We start from the raw sequence: 15518 nt of genomic DNA on the forward strand, positions 1-15518 counted from the left end.
AATGCAATGAGGATCCTACCCAGGGCCAGAAGCCTCCATAGATCCTAACACAGGCAGTCGGCCCTGCTGCTGCTGGAAAACAGGAACTGGCCAGCCTGCCTTGAGGATCCAGCGGCTGCACAGCACCCAGCGACCGTGACCCGTCGCTCTATGCATCAGCCAAGAAAGAGGGGCCCTAGGCTGGGAGGGCAGTCAGCTGGTGGCCCTCGGGTCTTCTGGGACTAGCCCTGCCAGCTGATGCCATGGGCTCAGCTGCAGCCGCCCCCTGCAGATGGTGCACGTCAGCAGTGGTGGCAACCCTGGACATGCACACGGCGGCCAGCAGCACAGAACCAGGGGCCAGATGCCACCATGGCCCTAATGGAGGCAGTGAAGCTACAGCTGCAGGAGGGCAGGAAGTGGCGCTCAGTCCCATTCCAGTGGCTGCACAGTGTAGGAACCCACAGCCCAGCACTCAGGGAGCCGCCAAAGAGGAGCGGGTGGAAGGGGGGTATTCCGTAACCCTCAGGCCTCACTCAGGTCTGGGACCTGCACTGCCACCCTCTGCCATGGCCTCAACTGCAGCTGCCACCTGCACATGGCACGGCAGAAGCGGTGGCAACCCCAGCTCTGCCTGCCGTAACCAGCAGTGGGGGACCCGGGGACCAAGGCCACCTCTGAGGATGACACCTGGCCACCTCTGCACCCCTTTCCCTTCCCTAGTGGCAACCAGCCACCCTCCTACCTCTCCAGTGCTCTGCAGTCTCCACCGCTGCCACCCACCGCAGCGAGGCGAGCTGTGGTGCCACATGCTCCAGCCTACAGCATGCAGCAGATGGCTCTTCCTTCTCCTGGCATGGAGCAGTTGGGTGGGCAAAGCCAGAAAAGCCTAGAACAGGACACAGACAGTGGTAGCGTTAGACCCCCACCTTGTCATGCTGGCAACTGGGTCGCACAGGCCAGTTTCGGTGAAGGCACTCACACCCACCCTCCAAAGTCCACGGCAGCTCTTTTTGGCCCAAACTGGCTAGGGAGTGGAGACTGGAGACACCATGGTATCTGGGCTTCCCGCTCCACAGGAACCACTGGGACCACCAAGGCTGTGCTCAGGAAACAGGAGCAGCAGAAACTCAGCCCCAGCCAGCCCTCCTCACCAACATGCTGGTTCCCACTCCTGAGACCTCAACCCACAAGGCCCTGTCACCCCATGGTGTCTGCTACTGCATGCCTGGGCATCCCTGGCACTGGCAGTCTCTGCAACACAGAATGTGAGGGCTTGGGCCTGGGAACCAAGATGGGTCTGGGTGCCCTGCTGTGATCAGGATTTTCACAGAAACGTGTGCCCGTCATGCAGGAGGATATGGCCCTTTAGAGTTTAGAGTCTGGGAAGAGGAGGACCACTCCTCTCTCTCAGAGACCACAGCTGTCACTGAAACCTCCATCAGTTGCCAATGGCAGTGTAGCTTCTGACAGAGCCCCTAACCCACTGCCACCAGCAGTGTAGCCCCAGGATAGTGCCAACACCCCAGACCCCACCACTGGCAGTGTAGCATGTGATGGCAGCCCCTAACCTGCCCCTGCCTTAGACACTGCAGCACTCAATGGCACCCGCAGACCACCTCCCTGCCATGAGCAGCACAGCCTGGGATAGCACCTCAACTGACTCCATGCGGTGGGCAGTGTAACCACAGATAGCATCCCCAACAAGACCCCCACTGCAGGCAGTGACATCCCCATATGGCACCCAAACCACCCCTCACTGTGGGCACTGCAAACACTGAACAGTGAGTGCTCTAACCCACTCCCCATCAGGAACAGTGCGGCCCTGGATAGTACCCCCAACCAACTCCCTGCCTTGGGCAGTGCAGCCACAGATAGCACTCCAAACTCCCTCTCCACCTTGGGAAGTACCCCCATGGATAGCTCGGGTAGCCCCTGATAGCGCACCCAACCTGCCCCTGCCACAACCCATGCAGCCCGGAATAGCACACTCATCCACTCTTTGCCAGGCAGTGCAGATCCCTGAGAGCACTCAACCCACTTGCCACCTCCCGCACCTCAGGCTGTGCATCTGGCCCCAACAGTGCCTCCATCAACCCTGTAGCCCGCTCCACAGGCAGTCCAACCCTGTGTAGCTCTCCCAACAAGCTCCCCCACCTCTGTCTCAGTGTAGTCCCGATGGCACCTTTAAACAACCCCCTCCCCACCACCAGCAGTGTAGCACCCTATAGTAAGCCTAACCCATCCTCCATCACCAGCACTGCAGCCCCAGATAGTGCCCCCAACCCGCTCCCCATGTGGGCAATGCAGCCTTGGATAGTGCCCCCAGCCAGCTCCCAGACACAGGCAATGATGTCCTGGATATCACACCCCCCAACCACTGGGGGCAATGTAACACCTGATAGCAACCCCAACACACCCCTCACCGCTGGCAGTGTTGCAACACTGCACTCCACCCTGGGCAACAGAGCAAGACCCTGTCTCAAACAACAACAACAGATAGATAGATAGATAGAAAGATAGATAGATAAAATTCTAATACCCATTCTCCCAGCTTCTCATGAAAGGTTAAAATCCAAAAACATGGAAACACAGCTTTCTCTCCAAAACTAAGCCAATGGTCAAACTACAGCCTAAATCTAGAAGGAATTGACCCAGCAGAGTGGCTCACACATATAATCCCAGTGCTCTGGCATTTCTTGAGACCAGAAGTTCAAGACCAGCTTGGGCAGCATAGTGAGACCCCAGCTCTACAAACAATTAAAGTTAGCCATGGTGGTGCCCGCCTGTAATCCCAGCTCTTCAGGAGGCTGAGGTAGAGGGATCACTTGAGCCCAGGAGTTCAAGCCTGGGCAACATAGAAAGACACCATCTCTACAAAATATTCAAAAAATTAGCCAGGCATAGTGGCACAAACCTCTAGACCCAGCTACTTGGGAGGATCTCTTGAGCCCAGGAGGTCAAGATCACAGCTGCAGGGAGCTGTGATTGCACCACTGCACTCCAGCCTGGGAGACTGAGGCTCTAAAAACAAAGCAACAACAACAACAAAACCCACAACTAAGCCAATGGTCAAACTAAAGCCTAAATCTAGACGGAATCCCTATATCACAGCCCAAACTATAAGACCTGTCCTGGTTCTACCTCATGAAAATGACAGGCAGCTTGCAAGGTTAGCAGAATTCTCAGACAACTTCTACTATGCCCCGCTCAGTCTTCATATACTAAGAAACACACTTTGCAACTTCTAGGGCACTCTGCAATTTCCCCCATCCTACCCCTGCCACTCCACTCTTATCTCACCTTTCTTCACAAATGTTGATGTCCTGACAAATCAACGACAAAAGTCGAACTAATATGAAATTGTGGGGAGTGGAGGGAATGGCAGTGACAAATTTTTGAGACAGCATGTATGGTGACATGATGGGTTAAGAGCCCAGTCTCTGAAGTCTCTGAAGGGGTGAATCCCAGCATTACCACCTACTAGCTGTGCAAGGATGGGCAAACACCTTAACCTCTCCAAGCCTCCTTCCTCTCTGTGAACTAGAAATGTTAACAGTGCCTACCTTATATTTTAAAACACATGAAGTCCTTGAAGAATGCTTAACCATAGTGAGCACTCAGTTTATTATTTCCAGGTTTCAAGCACCTTACTAATAGTGTCTTCTATTAACTCGTTTAATCATCTCAAAGATGCTGTGAGCTCCACTGTATGGATGAACAGAGACTTAGAGAAGCTCTGTAAGCAGCTCAAGATGATGGAGCTGGGGCTTCACTTGAGATCTGACGTTAAAGCCCAGGTTCTACCAGAGCACCATGATACCTGCCTGGGGGATGTAGTCTCCATGAATAAAGAACTGGACATGGAGACAAAGAAAACACCAACCCTGGCAGCACCAAATAGTGATGATGGCTGTTTTTCAAGTGCTCTGTTGGTTCGAAACAAGGAAGAACTAGACAAGGGCAAAGAATAAGATGTCACAGGTGAAAGCTGCAGCTATACAAATATATATTATACACTGGGGTTCTGAATTTGTTTCCCCCTGGAGAAATGCAATTTGAAAATGTTTCCTTTTTGCAGAATGCAATTTGGAGATTTTTTCAAAAAGCTAAAATTAGATTTATCATTCCATCCAGTGATGCCATTACTGGGATATACCCAAAGGAAAATAAATCCTTCTACCAAAAAGAAACCTGTGACTCACATGTTTATTTCAGCACTATTCCATGCAAAGACATGGAATCAACTTAGGTGATCATCAACAGTGGATTGGATAATGTGGCATATATGCACCAGGAAATAATATGCAGCTGTGAAAAAGAATGAAATCATGTCCTTTGCAGCAACATGAGTGCAGCTGGAGGCCATTATCCTAAGTGAATTAACCCAGGAACAGAAAGCCAGACCCTGCATATTCTCACTTATAAGTAAGAACTCAATATTAGGTACTCACAGACATAAAGATGGGAATGAGAGATACTGGAGGAGTTGGGGGGAAAGACTGAAAAACTATCTATTGTGCTGGGCATGGTGGCTCACGCCTGCAATCCGAGCACTTTTGGAGGCCACGGTGGATCACTTGAGGTTAGACATTCAAGACCAGCCTGGCCAACATGGTGAAATCCCATCTTTACTTAAAATACAAAAATTAGCCAGGCATGGTAGTGTGCACCTGTAATCCCAGCTACTCAGGAGGCTGAGGCAGGAGAATTTCTTGAACCTGAGAGGTGAAGGCTGCAGTGAGCCTAGATTGTGCCACTGCACTCCAGCCTGGGGGACAGAGTAAGGCTCCATTTCAAAAGAAAGAAATAAACAAAAGAAGGAAAAAAAGGAAGGAAGAAAGGAAAGAAGGAGGGAAGGAGAGAGAGAGAAAGAGAGAGAAAGAAAGAAAGATAAAGGAAGAAAAGGAAGGAAGGAAGGAGGGAGGAAAAATAAAAGGAAATTTATTGGGTACTATGCTCACAACCTGGGTGACAGATCAATCATACCTCAAACCTCAGCATCACATAATACATCCACGTAACAAACATGCCCATGTGCCTACCTGAATCATTTTTGTTTTTGAAGATGGGGTTTCACCATGATGGCCAGGCTGGTCTTGAACTCCTGACCTCAGGTGATCCACCCACCTCAGCCTCCCAAAGTGCTAGGATTACAGGCGTGAGCCACTGCACCTGGCAAATCTATTTTTTTTTTTAAAGCAGAAACTGTAGTAAGTGAAAGCCAGCTAGAACCTGGTACCTAAATTTAGACCATCATACAGCATACTTCCCTCTAGCCTTAGAAATGGAACTCACCATACATCACCCAAGTGGACATAAGGTGCAGCCTGAAGCAATTCACACTCCTATCTGTTGGTAAGAACTAGGTAGGGACAGACCTTGCTTTGAAATAAAGGAGAAAACTGACATGGAGATGGGCAAAACCCTTTCAGAATCATATCCCAAAGTCTGAGGGGTGGAGCAAGTCTCAAAACAATTCAAGGACATGTGGACTTCATGAAATGAAGAGTAAAAATCTATAGTGAGAATCTCCTAAAGGAAAAATGAAATGGAAGGGGCAGGTGCCATGGCTCATGCCTGTAATCCCAGCACTTTGGGAGGTCGAGGTGGGTGGATCACAAGGTCAGGAGTTCAAGACCAAGCTGTCCAAGATAGCGAAACCCCATCTCTACTAAAAATACAAAAAATTAGCTAGGCGTGGTGGTGGGTGCCTGTAATTCCAGCTACTCAGGAAGCAAAGGCAGAAAACTGCTTGAACCCAGGAGGCAAAGGTTGCAGTGAGTGGAGATTGTGCCACTGCATATCAGCCTAGGCAACAGAGCAAGACTCTGTCTCGTGAAAAAGAAAAAAAGAAAAAGAAAAGAAAAGAAAAATGAAATGGAAGGAGATGAAAAGGAATATATGTAACATAGGCAAGAACGTCATGACTAAAACACCAAAAGCATTGGCAACAAAAGCCAAAATAGACAAATGGGACCTAATTAAACTCCAGAGCTTCTGTACAGCAAAAGAAACAGTCAACAGAGTGAACCGACAACCAACAGAATGGGAAAAAATTTTTGCTACCTACCCATCTGACAAAGGGCTAATATCCAGAATCTACAAAGAACTAAAACAGATTTACAAGAAAAAAACAAACCCATCCAAAAGTGGGAGAAGGATATGAACAGACATTTTTCAAAAGAAGACATTTATGAGGCCAACAAACACATGAAAAAATGCTCATCATCACTGATTAGTAGAGAAATGCAAATCAAAACCACATTGAGATATCACCTCACGCCAGTTAGAAAGGCGATCATTAAAAAATCTGGAGACAACAGATGCTGGAGAGGACGTGGAGAAATAGGAACACTTTTACACTGTTGGTGGGAGAGTAAACTAGTTCAACTATTGTGGAAGACAGTGTGGCACTTCCTCAAGGACCTAGAAATAGAAATTCCATTTGACTAAGCAATTCCATTACTGGGTATATACCCAAAGAATTATAAATTGTTCTATTATAAGGACACATGCACACGTATGTTCATAGCAGCACTGTTTATAGTAGCAAAGTCTTGGAACCAACCCAAATGCCCATTGACGATAGACTGGACGAGGAAAATGTGGCACATACACACCATGGAATACTATGCAGCCATAAGAAACGATGAGTTTGTGCCCTTTGTAGGGACATGGATGAATCTGGAAACCATCATTCTCAGCAAACTGACACAATAACAGAAAATCAAACACCACATGTTCTCACTCCTAGGCGGGTGTTGAACAATGAGGACATATGGACACAGGGAGGGGAACATCACACACTGGGGTCTGTTGGGGGGGCCAAGGGAGGGACAGTGGGGGGTGGGGAGGTAGGGGAGGGATAATATGGGGAGAAATGCCAGATGTGGGTGACGGGGGATGGAGGCAGCAAACCACATTGCCATGTGTGTACCTATGCAACAATCCTGCATGATCTGCACATGTACCCCAGAACCTAAGTACAATTAAAAAAAAAAAAAAGATTGCACCAGGCACGGTGGCTCATGCCTGTAATCCCAGCACTTTGGGAGGCCGAGGCGGGTGGATCACGAGGTAAAGAGATCGAGACCATCCTGGTCAACAGGGTGAAACCTCGTCTCTACCAAAAATACAAAAAATTAGCTGGTCATGGTGGCACGTGCCTGGAATCCCAGCTACTCAGGAGGATGAGGCAGGAGAATTGCCTGAACCCAGGAGGCGGAGGTTGCAGTGAGCCGAGATCGCGCCATTGCACTCCAGCCTGGGTAACAAGAGCGAAACTCTGTCTCAAAAAAAAAAAAAAAGATTTGCAAGGGATCAAAAAGCATTTAAATATCCACATGAAGATATTTACCAGCAACACTGATACCATAAACACGCAAAAAACAATCAAATCATTGATATTAAGAATACATTGGAGAAGTTCTCAATGAATGTAGAGGAAAAGGATAACAGAATGAAAGTAATGGGAATGAGAACTCTGTGACACCCAATTTTAAAACTCCAATATTAATATAACACATTTTTCAGAATAGAGTGCAACAAGAACAACAAACTAATGGGAAAAAAAAATAGAAAATATTTTTTCTTGACTTTAAAAAAAATCATGTTGTATAAAAAGAAATCCTCACATAGAAATATCCTGGCAGAATATGTATTAAAATGCTGGAAAACTTTAAACTATTCCAGGATCTGAGAAAAGTACTTAGAAATGAATGAAAATCAGACTGACCCTGGCTTTTCCTCTGTGATAGAAAATTCAGGGAAACACTAGAATACCATCTACACAGTTGAGGGGAAGGGTTAGGAACCCAAGTAACCAGAGATTTTGAAAACACACTTTTGTAGTCTGACATCTGTGAAAATAACATACTTGGCTGTTTTTGCTTTGAGAGTACATATCACCAATAGCGGCTTAAGAAAAATATCACCTTAGTTCAACCATTATGGAAGACAGTGTGACGATTCATCAAGGATCTAGAACAAGAAACATCATTTGACCCAGCAATCCCATCACTGGGTATATACTCAAAGGATTATAGATCATTCTACTATAAAGACACATGCACACATATGCTTACTGCAGCACTATTTACAAAAGTAGAGACTTGGAACCAACTCAAATGCCCATCAATCATAGATTGGATAAAGAAAATGTGGCATATATACACCATGGAATACTATGCGGTCATAAAAAAGAATGAGTTTCAAGTATTTTGCAGGGACATGGATGAAGCTGAAAACCATCATTCTCAGCAAACTAACACAGGAAGAGAAAATCAACCACCTCATTTTATCACTCATAAGTGGGAGTTGAACAAAGAGAACACATGAACACAGGGAGGGGAACATCACATACTAAGGCTTGTTAGGGCATGGGGAGAAAGCGGAGGGAGAGCATTAGGACAAATACCTAATGCATGCGGGGCTTAAAACCTAGATGACAGGCTGATAGGTGCAGCAAACCACCAGGGCACATGTATACCTGTATAACAAACCTGCACGTTCTACACATATATCCCAGAACTTAAAGGAAAATTTAAAAAATATTTTAAAAAAGATCAGCCTGGGCAACATGGCAAAACCCTGTCTCTATGATGTATATATAATAATAATAATAATAATAATTAACTGGGAGTGGTAGCACACACCTGTACTTTTACCTACATGGGAGGCTAAGGTGGGAGGATCGTGTGAGCCCAGGTAGGTCAAGGCTGCAGTGAGCCATGATCATGCCACTGCACCCCAGTCTGGAGAAAAGAGTAAGACACTGTCTTGAGAAAACAAAAGATGGAAGAGGAAGGTAGGAGAGTCAGGAGAGAGATTTGAAGATGCTGCACTGTTGCCTTTGAAGATGGAAGAGGGGCAATGAGCTAAGGAATGCAGGCAGCCTCTATAGAAGTTGGACAAAACAAGGAAACAGATTCTCCCCCAGCATCTCCAAAGGAATGTAGCCCTGACAATATCCTGATTTTATCCTACTAAGTAAGATGCATTTCAAACTCAGACCTCCAGAACTTAAAGATAATAAGCTTGTATTATATTAAGTGGCTAAGTGAGTCATAATAAGCTATAGCAACCATAGAAAACTAATATAAAAAGTAATAGAGGCACAGTCGTTTCCCATTACCCACAGTGTTGCTTTCTGCAGTTTCAGTTCCCTGAGCACATCCCAAAAATATCAGATGGAAAATTCTGGAAATAAAACATTCAGTTTTCATTTGCATGCCATTCCAAGGAGCATGATGAAATCTTACACCATCCCAACTGCCCCACCTGAGGCCATCAATCTCCCTTTGTGTGGCCAGTCCACACTCTCTATACTACCAATTCTGTCAGGCACTCAGTAGCTGGCTCAGCTATCTGATTATTGCAGTACATGCATGGGGCAGCAGCGGTGGCAACCCTGGACACTGGCCCCAGTAGCATGGAACCCAGGACCAGATACTGCCACAGTCAGCCTGCAGGTGTGGGAGGGCACGAGGTGCTCAGGCACAACTCTGTGGCTGCACAGTGCCCAGTGCCTGCAAACTGGTGCTCTGGGCCAGGGACAAGGAAAAGTGGACCCTAGGGTGGGATGGCGGTACACTCCACGACCCTCATGGCCTCAGGGAGCAGCCCCATCAGAATCTGCCATGGACTCAGCCACAGCTGCCACCTGGAAATGGTGCAATTCAGTATCAGTGGTAACCCCTGGCCCTGTCCTTCCCCACCAGCAGCAGGAATCCCAGGGTCAGATGTCACCATGGTGCCTAATTTAGGTGGTCAGCGGTGCAGCTTCAAGGGGGCGGAAACCAGCACTCAGCCTCATCCTGGGGGCAGCAGTGGGCCCAGAGCCCGTGACCCCACACTCTGGGCTTGGGCAAAGGAAGCACGGATCTTAGGGTGGGGGGAGGTGCCTTGGGTGACCCCCAGGCTGTCTGAGACCAGCCCTGTGGCCTCCCGTGCATTCTGCTGCACCTGCCACTTATAGATGGCATGCGGCAGCAGCAGTGGCAACCCCTGATCCTGCCCACCTCCACCAGCAACACAGACCCAAGGGCCAGACCCTGCTGCAGCGCCTAAGTCAGGCTTCGCAGCAGGAGGAGGACTGGAACTGGCGCCCAGCCCCATCCCAGTGGCTGCAGGGTATCCAGCGCCCACAACCAGCCCCCTGGACCAAGGTCAAAAAGGAACAGAAGGAGGGCAGGAACTGGTGCTCAGCCCCACCCCGAGGCTGCACAGCACCCAGACCCCACACTCTGGGCAGGGGCAAGGAAGATGGACCCTACGTGGTACACTGGGCAATTCTCGGGCTGTCTAGGACCAGCCTCTGCCTTGGGCTCAGCTGCTGCTGCCACCTGCATATCGCCATGCACCAGTCACAGTGACAACCACTGACGCTGTCCACCCGCTCCACCGCAATAAGGATCCCAGGGCCAGAAGCCTCCGCAGCTCCTAACACAGGCAGTTAGCCCTGCTGCTGCAGAAAAGCAGGAACTGGCCAGCCCACCTTGAGGATCCAGTGGCTGCACAGTACCCAGGGACCGCGACCCATCACTCTGTGCATCGGCCAAGAAAGAGGGGCCCTAGGCTGGGAGGGCAGTCTGTTGGGCGGCCCTTGGGTCTTCTGGGACTAGCCCTGCCAGCTGATGCCATGGGCTCAGCTGCAGCTGCCCCCTGCAGACGGTGCATGTCAGCAGCGGGGGCAACCATAGACATGCACACGGCGGCAACCCTAGACATGCACACGGCGGCCAGCAGCACAGAACCAGAGGCCAGATGCCACCGTGGCCATAAGGAGGCAGTGAAGCCACAGCTGCAGGAGAGCAGAAAGTGGCGCTCAGCCCCATTCCAGTGGCTGCACAGTGTACAGACCCGTGGCCCAGCACTCAGGGAGCCACCAAAGAGGAGCGGATCCTAGGGTGGGAGAGGGGTATTCCGTGAACCTCAGGCCTCACTCAGGTCTGGACCTGCACTGCCACCCTCTGCCATGGACTCAACAGCAGCTGCCACCTGCACAAGCTGCGGCAGAAGAGGTGGCAACCCCAGCTCTGCCTGCCGTAACCAGCAGTGGGGGACCCGGGGACCAAGGCCACCTCTGAGGTTGACACCTGGCCACCTCTGCACCCCTTTCCCTGCCCTGGTGGCAGCCAGCCACTTCTTACCTCTCTGGCGCTCTGCAGTCTCCGTCGCTGCCACCCACCACAGCGAGGCGAGCCGTGGTGCCACAGGCCCCAGCCTCCAGCATGTAGCAGATGGCTCTTCCTTCTCCTGGCATGGAGCAGCTGGGTGGGCAAAGCCAGAAAAGCCTAGAACGGGACACAGACAGTGGTAGCATTAGACCCCCACCTTGTCATGCTGGCAACTGGGTCGCACAGGCCAGTTTCGGTGAAGGCACTCACACCCACCCTCCAAAGTCCACGGCAGCTCTTTTTGGCCCAAACTGGCTAGGGAGTGGAGACTGGAGACACCATGGTATCTGGGCTTCCCGCTCCACAGTACCACTGGGACCACCAAGGCTGTGCTCAGGAAACAGGAGCAGCAGAAACTCAGCCCCAGCCAGCCCTCCTCACCAACATGCTGGTTCCCATTCCTGAGACCTCCACCCACAGGGCCCTGTCACCCCATGGTGCCTGCTACTGCATGCCTGGGCATCCCTGGCAGTCTCTGCAACACAGAATGTGAGGGCTCGGGCCTGGGAACCAAGATGGGTCTGGGTGCCCTGCTGTGATCAGGATTTTCACAGAAACGTGAAAATCCTGCCCACCATGCAGTAGGAGATGGCCCTTTAGAGTTTAGGGTCCAGGGAGAGGAGGACCACTCCTCTCTCAGAGACCACAGCTGTCACTGAAACCTCCATCAGTTGCCAATGGCAGTGTAGCTTCTGACAGAGCCCCTAACCCACTGCCACCAGCAGTGTAGCCCCAGGATAGTGCCAACACCCCAGACCCCACCACTGGCAGTGTAGCATGTGATGGCAGCCCCTAACCTGCCCCTGCCTTAGACACTGCAGCACTCGATGGCACCTGCAGACCACCCGCCTCCCATGGGCAGCACAGCTCGGGATAGCGCCCCAACCGACTCCCTGCAATGGGCAGTGTAACCACAGATAGAGTCCCCCACCAGACCCCCACCACAGGCAGTAATGCCCCTATATGGCACCCAAACCACTCCCCACTGCGGGCACTGCAACCCTGAATAGTGAGTGCCCTAACCCACTCCCCATCGGGAACAGTGCAGGCTCCAGCCTCCAGCATGGGCTGCGGGCAACTCCTCCTCCTCCTCTAAGCCCACTCGGAGCAGGTGGGCCCACATATCCAGAAGAGTCTGAAACGGCGAGACTAACGTGTACACAAAAAAAACTACAAAGAAGCAAGAATCCAGTCTAGAACCTGACCAGACAATTCTGCAGACATAAAATCGAACAACAGATAAGATATTAGGTCCTCAAAATGAACAATTCATTAGGAAACTGCAATTCGCCAGGCAAGGTGGCTCACGCCTGTAATCCCAGCGCTTTGGGAGGCCTAGTTGGGCGGATTACCTGAGGTCAGGAGTTTGAAACCAGCCTGACCAATATGGTGAAACCCCATCTCTACTAAAAATACAAATATTAGTCTGGCATCACCAATATGGTGAAACCCCATCTCTACTAAAAATACAAATATTAGCCTGGCATCATCATGGTGGGTGTCTGTAGTACCAGCTACTCAGGAGGCTGAGACAGGAGAATTACCTGAACCCAGGAGGTGAAGGTTGCAGTGAACAGAGATTGTGGCACTGCACTCCAGCCTAGGCGACAGAACCAGACTCAGTCTCTTAAAAAAAATTGAAATCCGGGTGTGGTTTTAGAAAAGGGGGACTCATACACTGTAGATGGAAATGAAAATGAGGATACCCCAGCTCAGAGGGCCATGGGGCTCAGAGGGACCCAGGTCCCGGGCTTCACCATGGCTCAGAGCCTGTGCACTCCTAGATGCTGGATGCAGGTCAGACACGGGCATAACCTTCCCGGCAGGGTTGCGGATGCTGCCGCGGATGCTGCCACGGCCAGGACCTCACAACCTCCCCCACGCGGATGACTGGGGCCCAAATGCCCACAAAGAAGTCAGGACCGGAAAGCAGGGAGCCGCGGAGAAGGAGCAGGGAGCCGCGGAGAAGGAGCAGGGTGGCCTGGAGGGTTCCTGGTGGGGTACAAGTCCCTGCCACTTACCGCAGAGACCTGCCTCCTCCTCCACTATTACGTGGAAGCCGCCACGGCTTCTCCGAAGAAACTTCTCCGACTGCGCCGCCGCTTCTTCTCCCTCCGGCCGCGCCACTGCTTCTTCTCCCTCTGACCACACCGCTGCTCCTGCCGGATCCTCGCAGGAAGCGCAGTCTCGGGCTTCCGTAGGGCACGCACGCAGGCAGCGTCCCTCCCTTCAAGCTGAAGCACCACCCCCTCTTAAAGGGGCCGCGGCTCAGCCTGGCCAGAACCGCCCCAGGTTGTGGCACAGGCTGACACTCTGTCCAGCCCCAGGGGTGAACTAAAGGCCTCCTGTCTCTCATCCTCCCTGGCTCTAGAGCCCTAGAGGTGGCAGGAGTGGAGCTTTGTGACCCCAGCCCCGAGATCAGCTCCCTTTGCCTGGAGCGCCCGGGATCTGCCCCTGCTTCCTCTGGACCTAAGCTTCAAGAGACTAAGTCACTGCACTCCAGCCTGGGCAACAGAGGAAGACTCTGTCTCCAAAAAACCATCTCTGTTGGGTGTTTTTTTTTTTTTTTTTTTTGAGATGGAGTTTCGCTCTTGTTGCTCAGGCTGGACTGCAATGGTGTGATCTTGGCTCACCGCAACCTCTACCTCCTCGGTTCTAGCGATTTTCCTGACCCAGCCTCTGGTGAAGCTGGGATTACAGGCATCCACCACAACACCTGGCTAATTTTTTTGTATTTTTAGTAGAGATGGGGTTTCTCCATGTTGGACAGGCTGATTTCGAACTCCTGACCTCAGGTGATCTGCCCGCCTCGGCTACCAAAGTGCTGGGATTACAGGCGTGAGCCATCGCGCCCGGACCTCTGTTGGGTTCTAAAATTTCCTTGATCAAGCTTCTCTTGCCCTTCCTTTTCTCTCTCTTCCTCTCCAAATTCTTTCTCCCATTCCCTCCTCTCCTTTCCTTTTTCTTATCCCTTTCCCCTCAAGAAGCCAGCCTGTGTCCAACATGGATACAGGTTGGACTGGGCAGGAGCCAGGCTGGTGTGCCAGGCCACGGGGTAGCTTGGAGCCTGAATCTCTAGGGCTCTCCCCTCTGTCTGCACTTGGAGCCGCCATGACTCAGCCTGACCCTCCACAGGGACTCCGCCAAGGGCTCTGTCCCTTGCCAGCATTTCAGGTGCTTTGGGCCAGCTGGCCTCTCTTGGGCCAGAGTTCCCTGGAGCAAGTTATGATGGGGTGGGGAGACGATGATGAGGCCACAGGAAGGGAACAGGGGGACATGGCAAAGGCAGAAGCGGAGCAGGGCTGGGGATGGGAGTCCCCATCAGGAGCACTGGGCTGAGGAGAGCTGTCAGTTTGGTCTGGCAGCTCCCTGAGTTACTTTCTTCTATAGATGGGTGAGGATGTCAGAAGGTCACCCTTCCACCCCTGCCCCCCCAGCTCTGGCGAGGAGTGCAGAGGCCGAAGGTGAGGGTAGATGGGCTCAATGACAGAGTGTTCAGCCTGGGAGGTGCCTCATCTTTTCTATAAATGTCACCTGCCTGTGAATCAGGGCTGCACACTCCATCTCAGACCAGGTCACCATCCCAGCTTACTGACTGGGACCCGAGCCCCAGTCCACTGCAGCCCTGTCACATGCTCTGGCAGGCTTTGGAAGCACCTCACCTCATTCATCACCTCCTTTTCCCAATGCCTGAGCACAGCTATAAAGCGGCCTGGGACAGTTTGGGAGTCAAAACTGTGGGACTGTCAGCCCAGCATTAACACAGCCATGCCCTGGACCTGACTTTTTCTGAGCAGGGGAGACAGGTGGGCTTGATAGCATGAAGGAAGAAACTTGTCCTAATATCTGTGGGGTGTGTAAGCTTGCCAGTGGAGCCCTCGGGCCTGTCTCTGCCTGCTGCTTTGCCTTGTCATTCTCAAGAACCTCTTGTTCTTGCCCTGCTTCCCAAGTATAGGACCAAGTGTCAGGTATTGATGCCATGGAGGGAATGAGCTCAACTTCTGGCATTCTCTGTTCTCCCTGTGGTTCCTGCCTTCAGAAGGGACCTGGGGAGTTGGGGAGGAAAGGTCTGGAGATCGCATGGGCACCTGAACTCTCACTGCAACAGAGGTGGCCCGTTATCCCACTCATCTACAGGGGATGGGAAGGTGCAGCAGGGGTCTCTAGTCTGGGGCTGGTGGCGAAAGACGCTGTTGGAGTTTTAGGAAAAGATCACTTTCCAAGGCTGAGGCAACAGGATTGCTTAAGACCAGGAGTTGAGACCGGCCTGGGCAACATAGGGAGTCCCCATTTCCAAAAATAATTAGCCTGGCACAGTGGCATGTGCCTGTAGTCCCAGCTACTCAGGAAACTAAGGTG

At 51.2% G+C, this 15518-nt stretch overlaps 1 protein-coding gene across 1 annotated transcript in view; it reads right to left on the reverse strand.

The window, feature by feature from the left end:
* TMEM87B (transmembrane protein 87B) overlaps nucleotides 1-15518 on the reverse strand; it is a 158093-nt gene that overhangs the window by 141590 nt on the left and 985 nt on the right. Inside the window, exons 2-4 of the mRNA XM_064371636.1 lie at nucleotides 13181-13393; nucleotides 11133-11276; nucleotides 725-868 (exon numbers count right to left, since the gene is read on the reverse strand). Coding sequence (XP_064227706.1) covers nucleotides 725-790 — 66 coding nt within the window. The 5' untranslated portion in view covers nucleotides 791-868; nucleotides 11133-11276; nucleotides 13181-13393. The remainder of the gene's footprint in view (nucleotides 1-724; nucleotides 869-11132; nucleotides 11277-13180; nucleotides 13394-15518) is intronic.

This window comes from Aotus nancymaae, unplaced genomic scaffold, assembly GCF_030222135.1.
Source record: "Aotus nancymaae isolate 86718 unplaced genomic scaffold, 86718_ANA_hifiasm-v0.15.2.pri h1tg000155l, whole genome shotgun sequence".
Classification (NCBI taxonomy): domain Eukaryota; kingdom Metazoa; phylum Chordata; class Mammalia; order Primates; family Aotidae; genus Aotus; species Aotus nancymaae.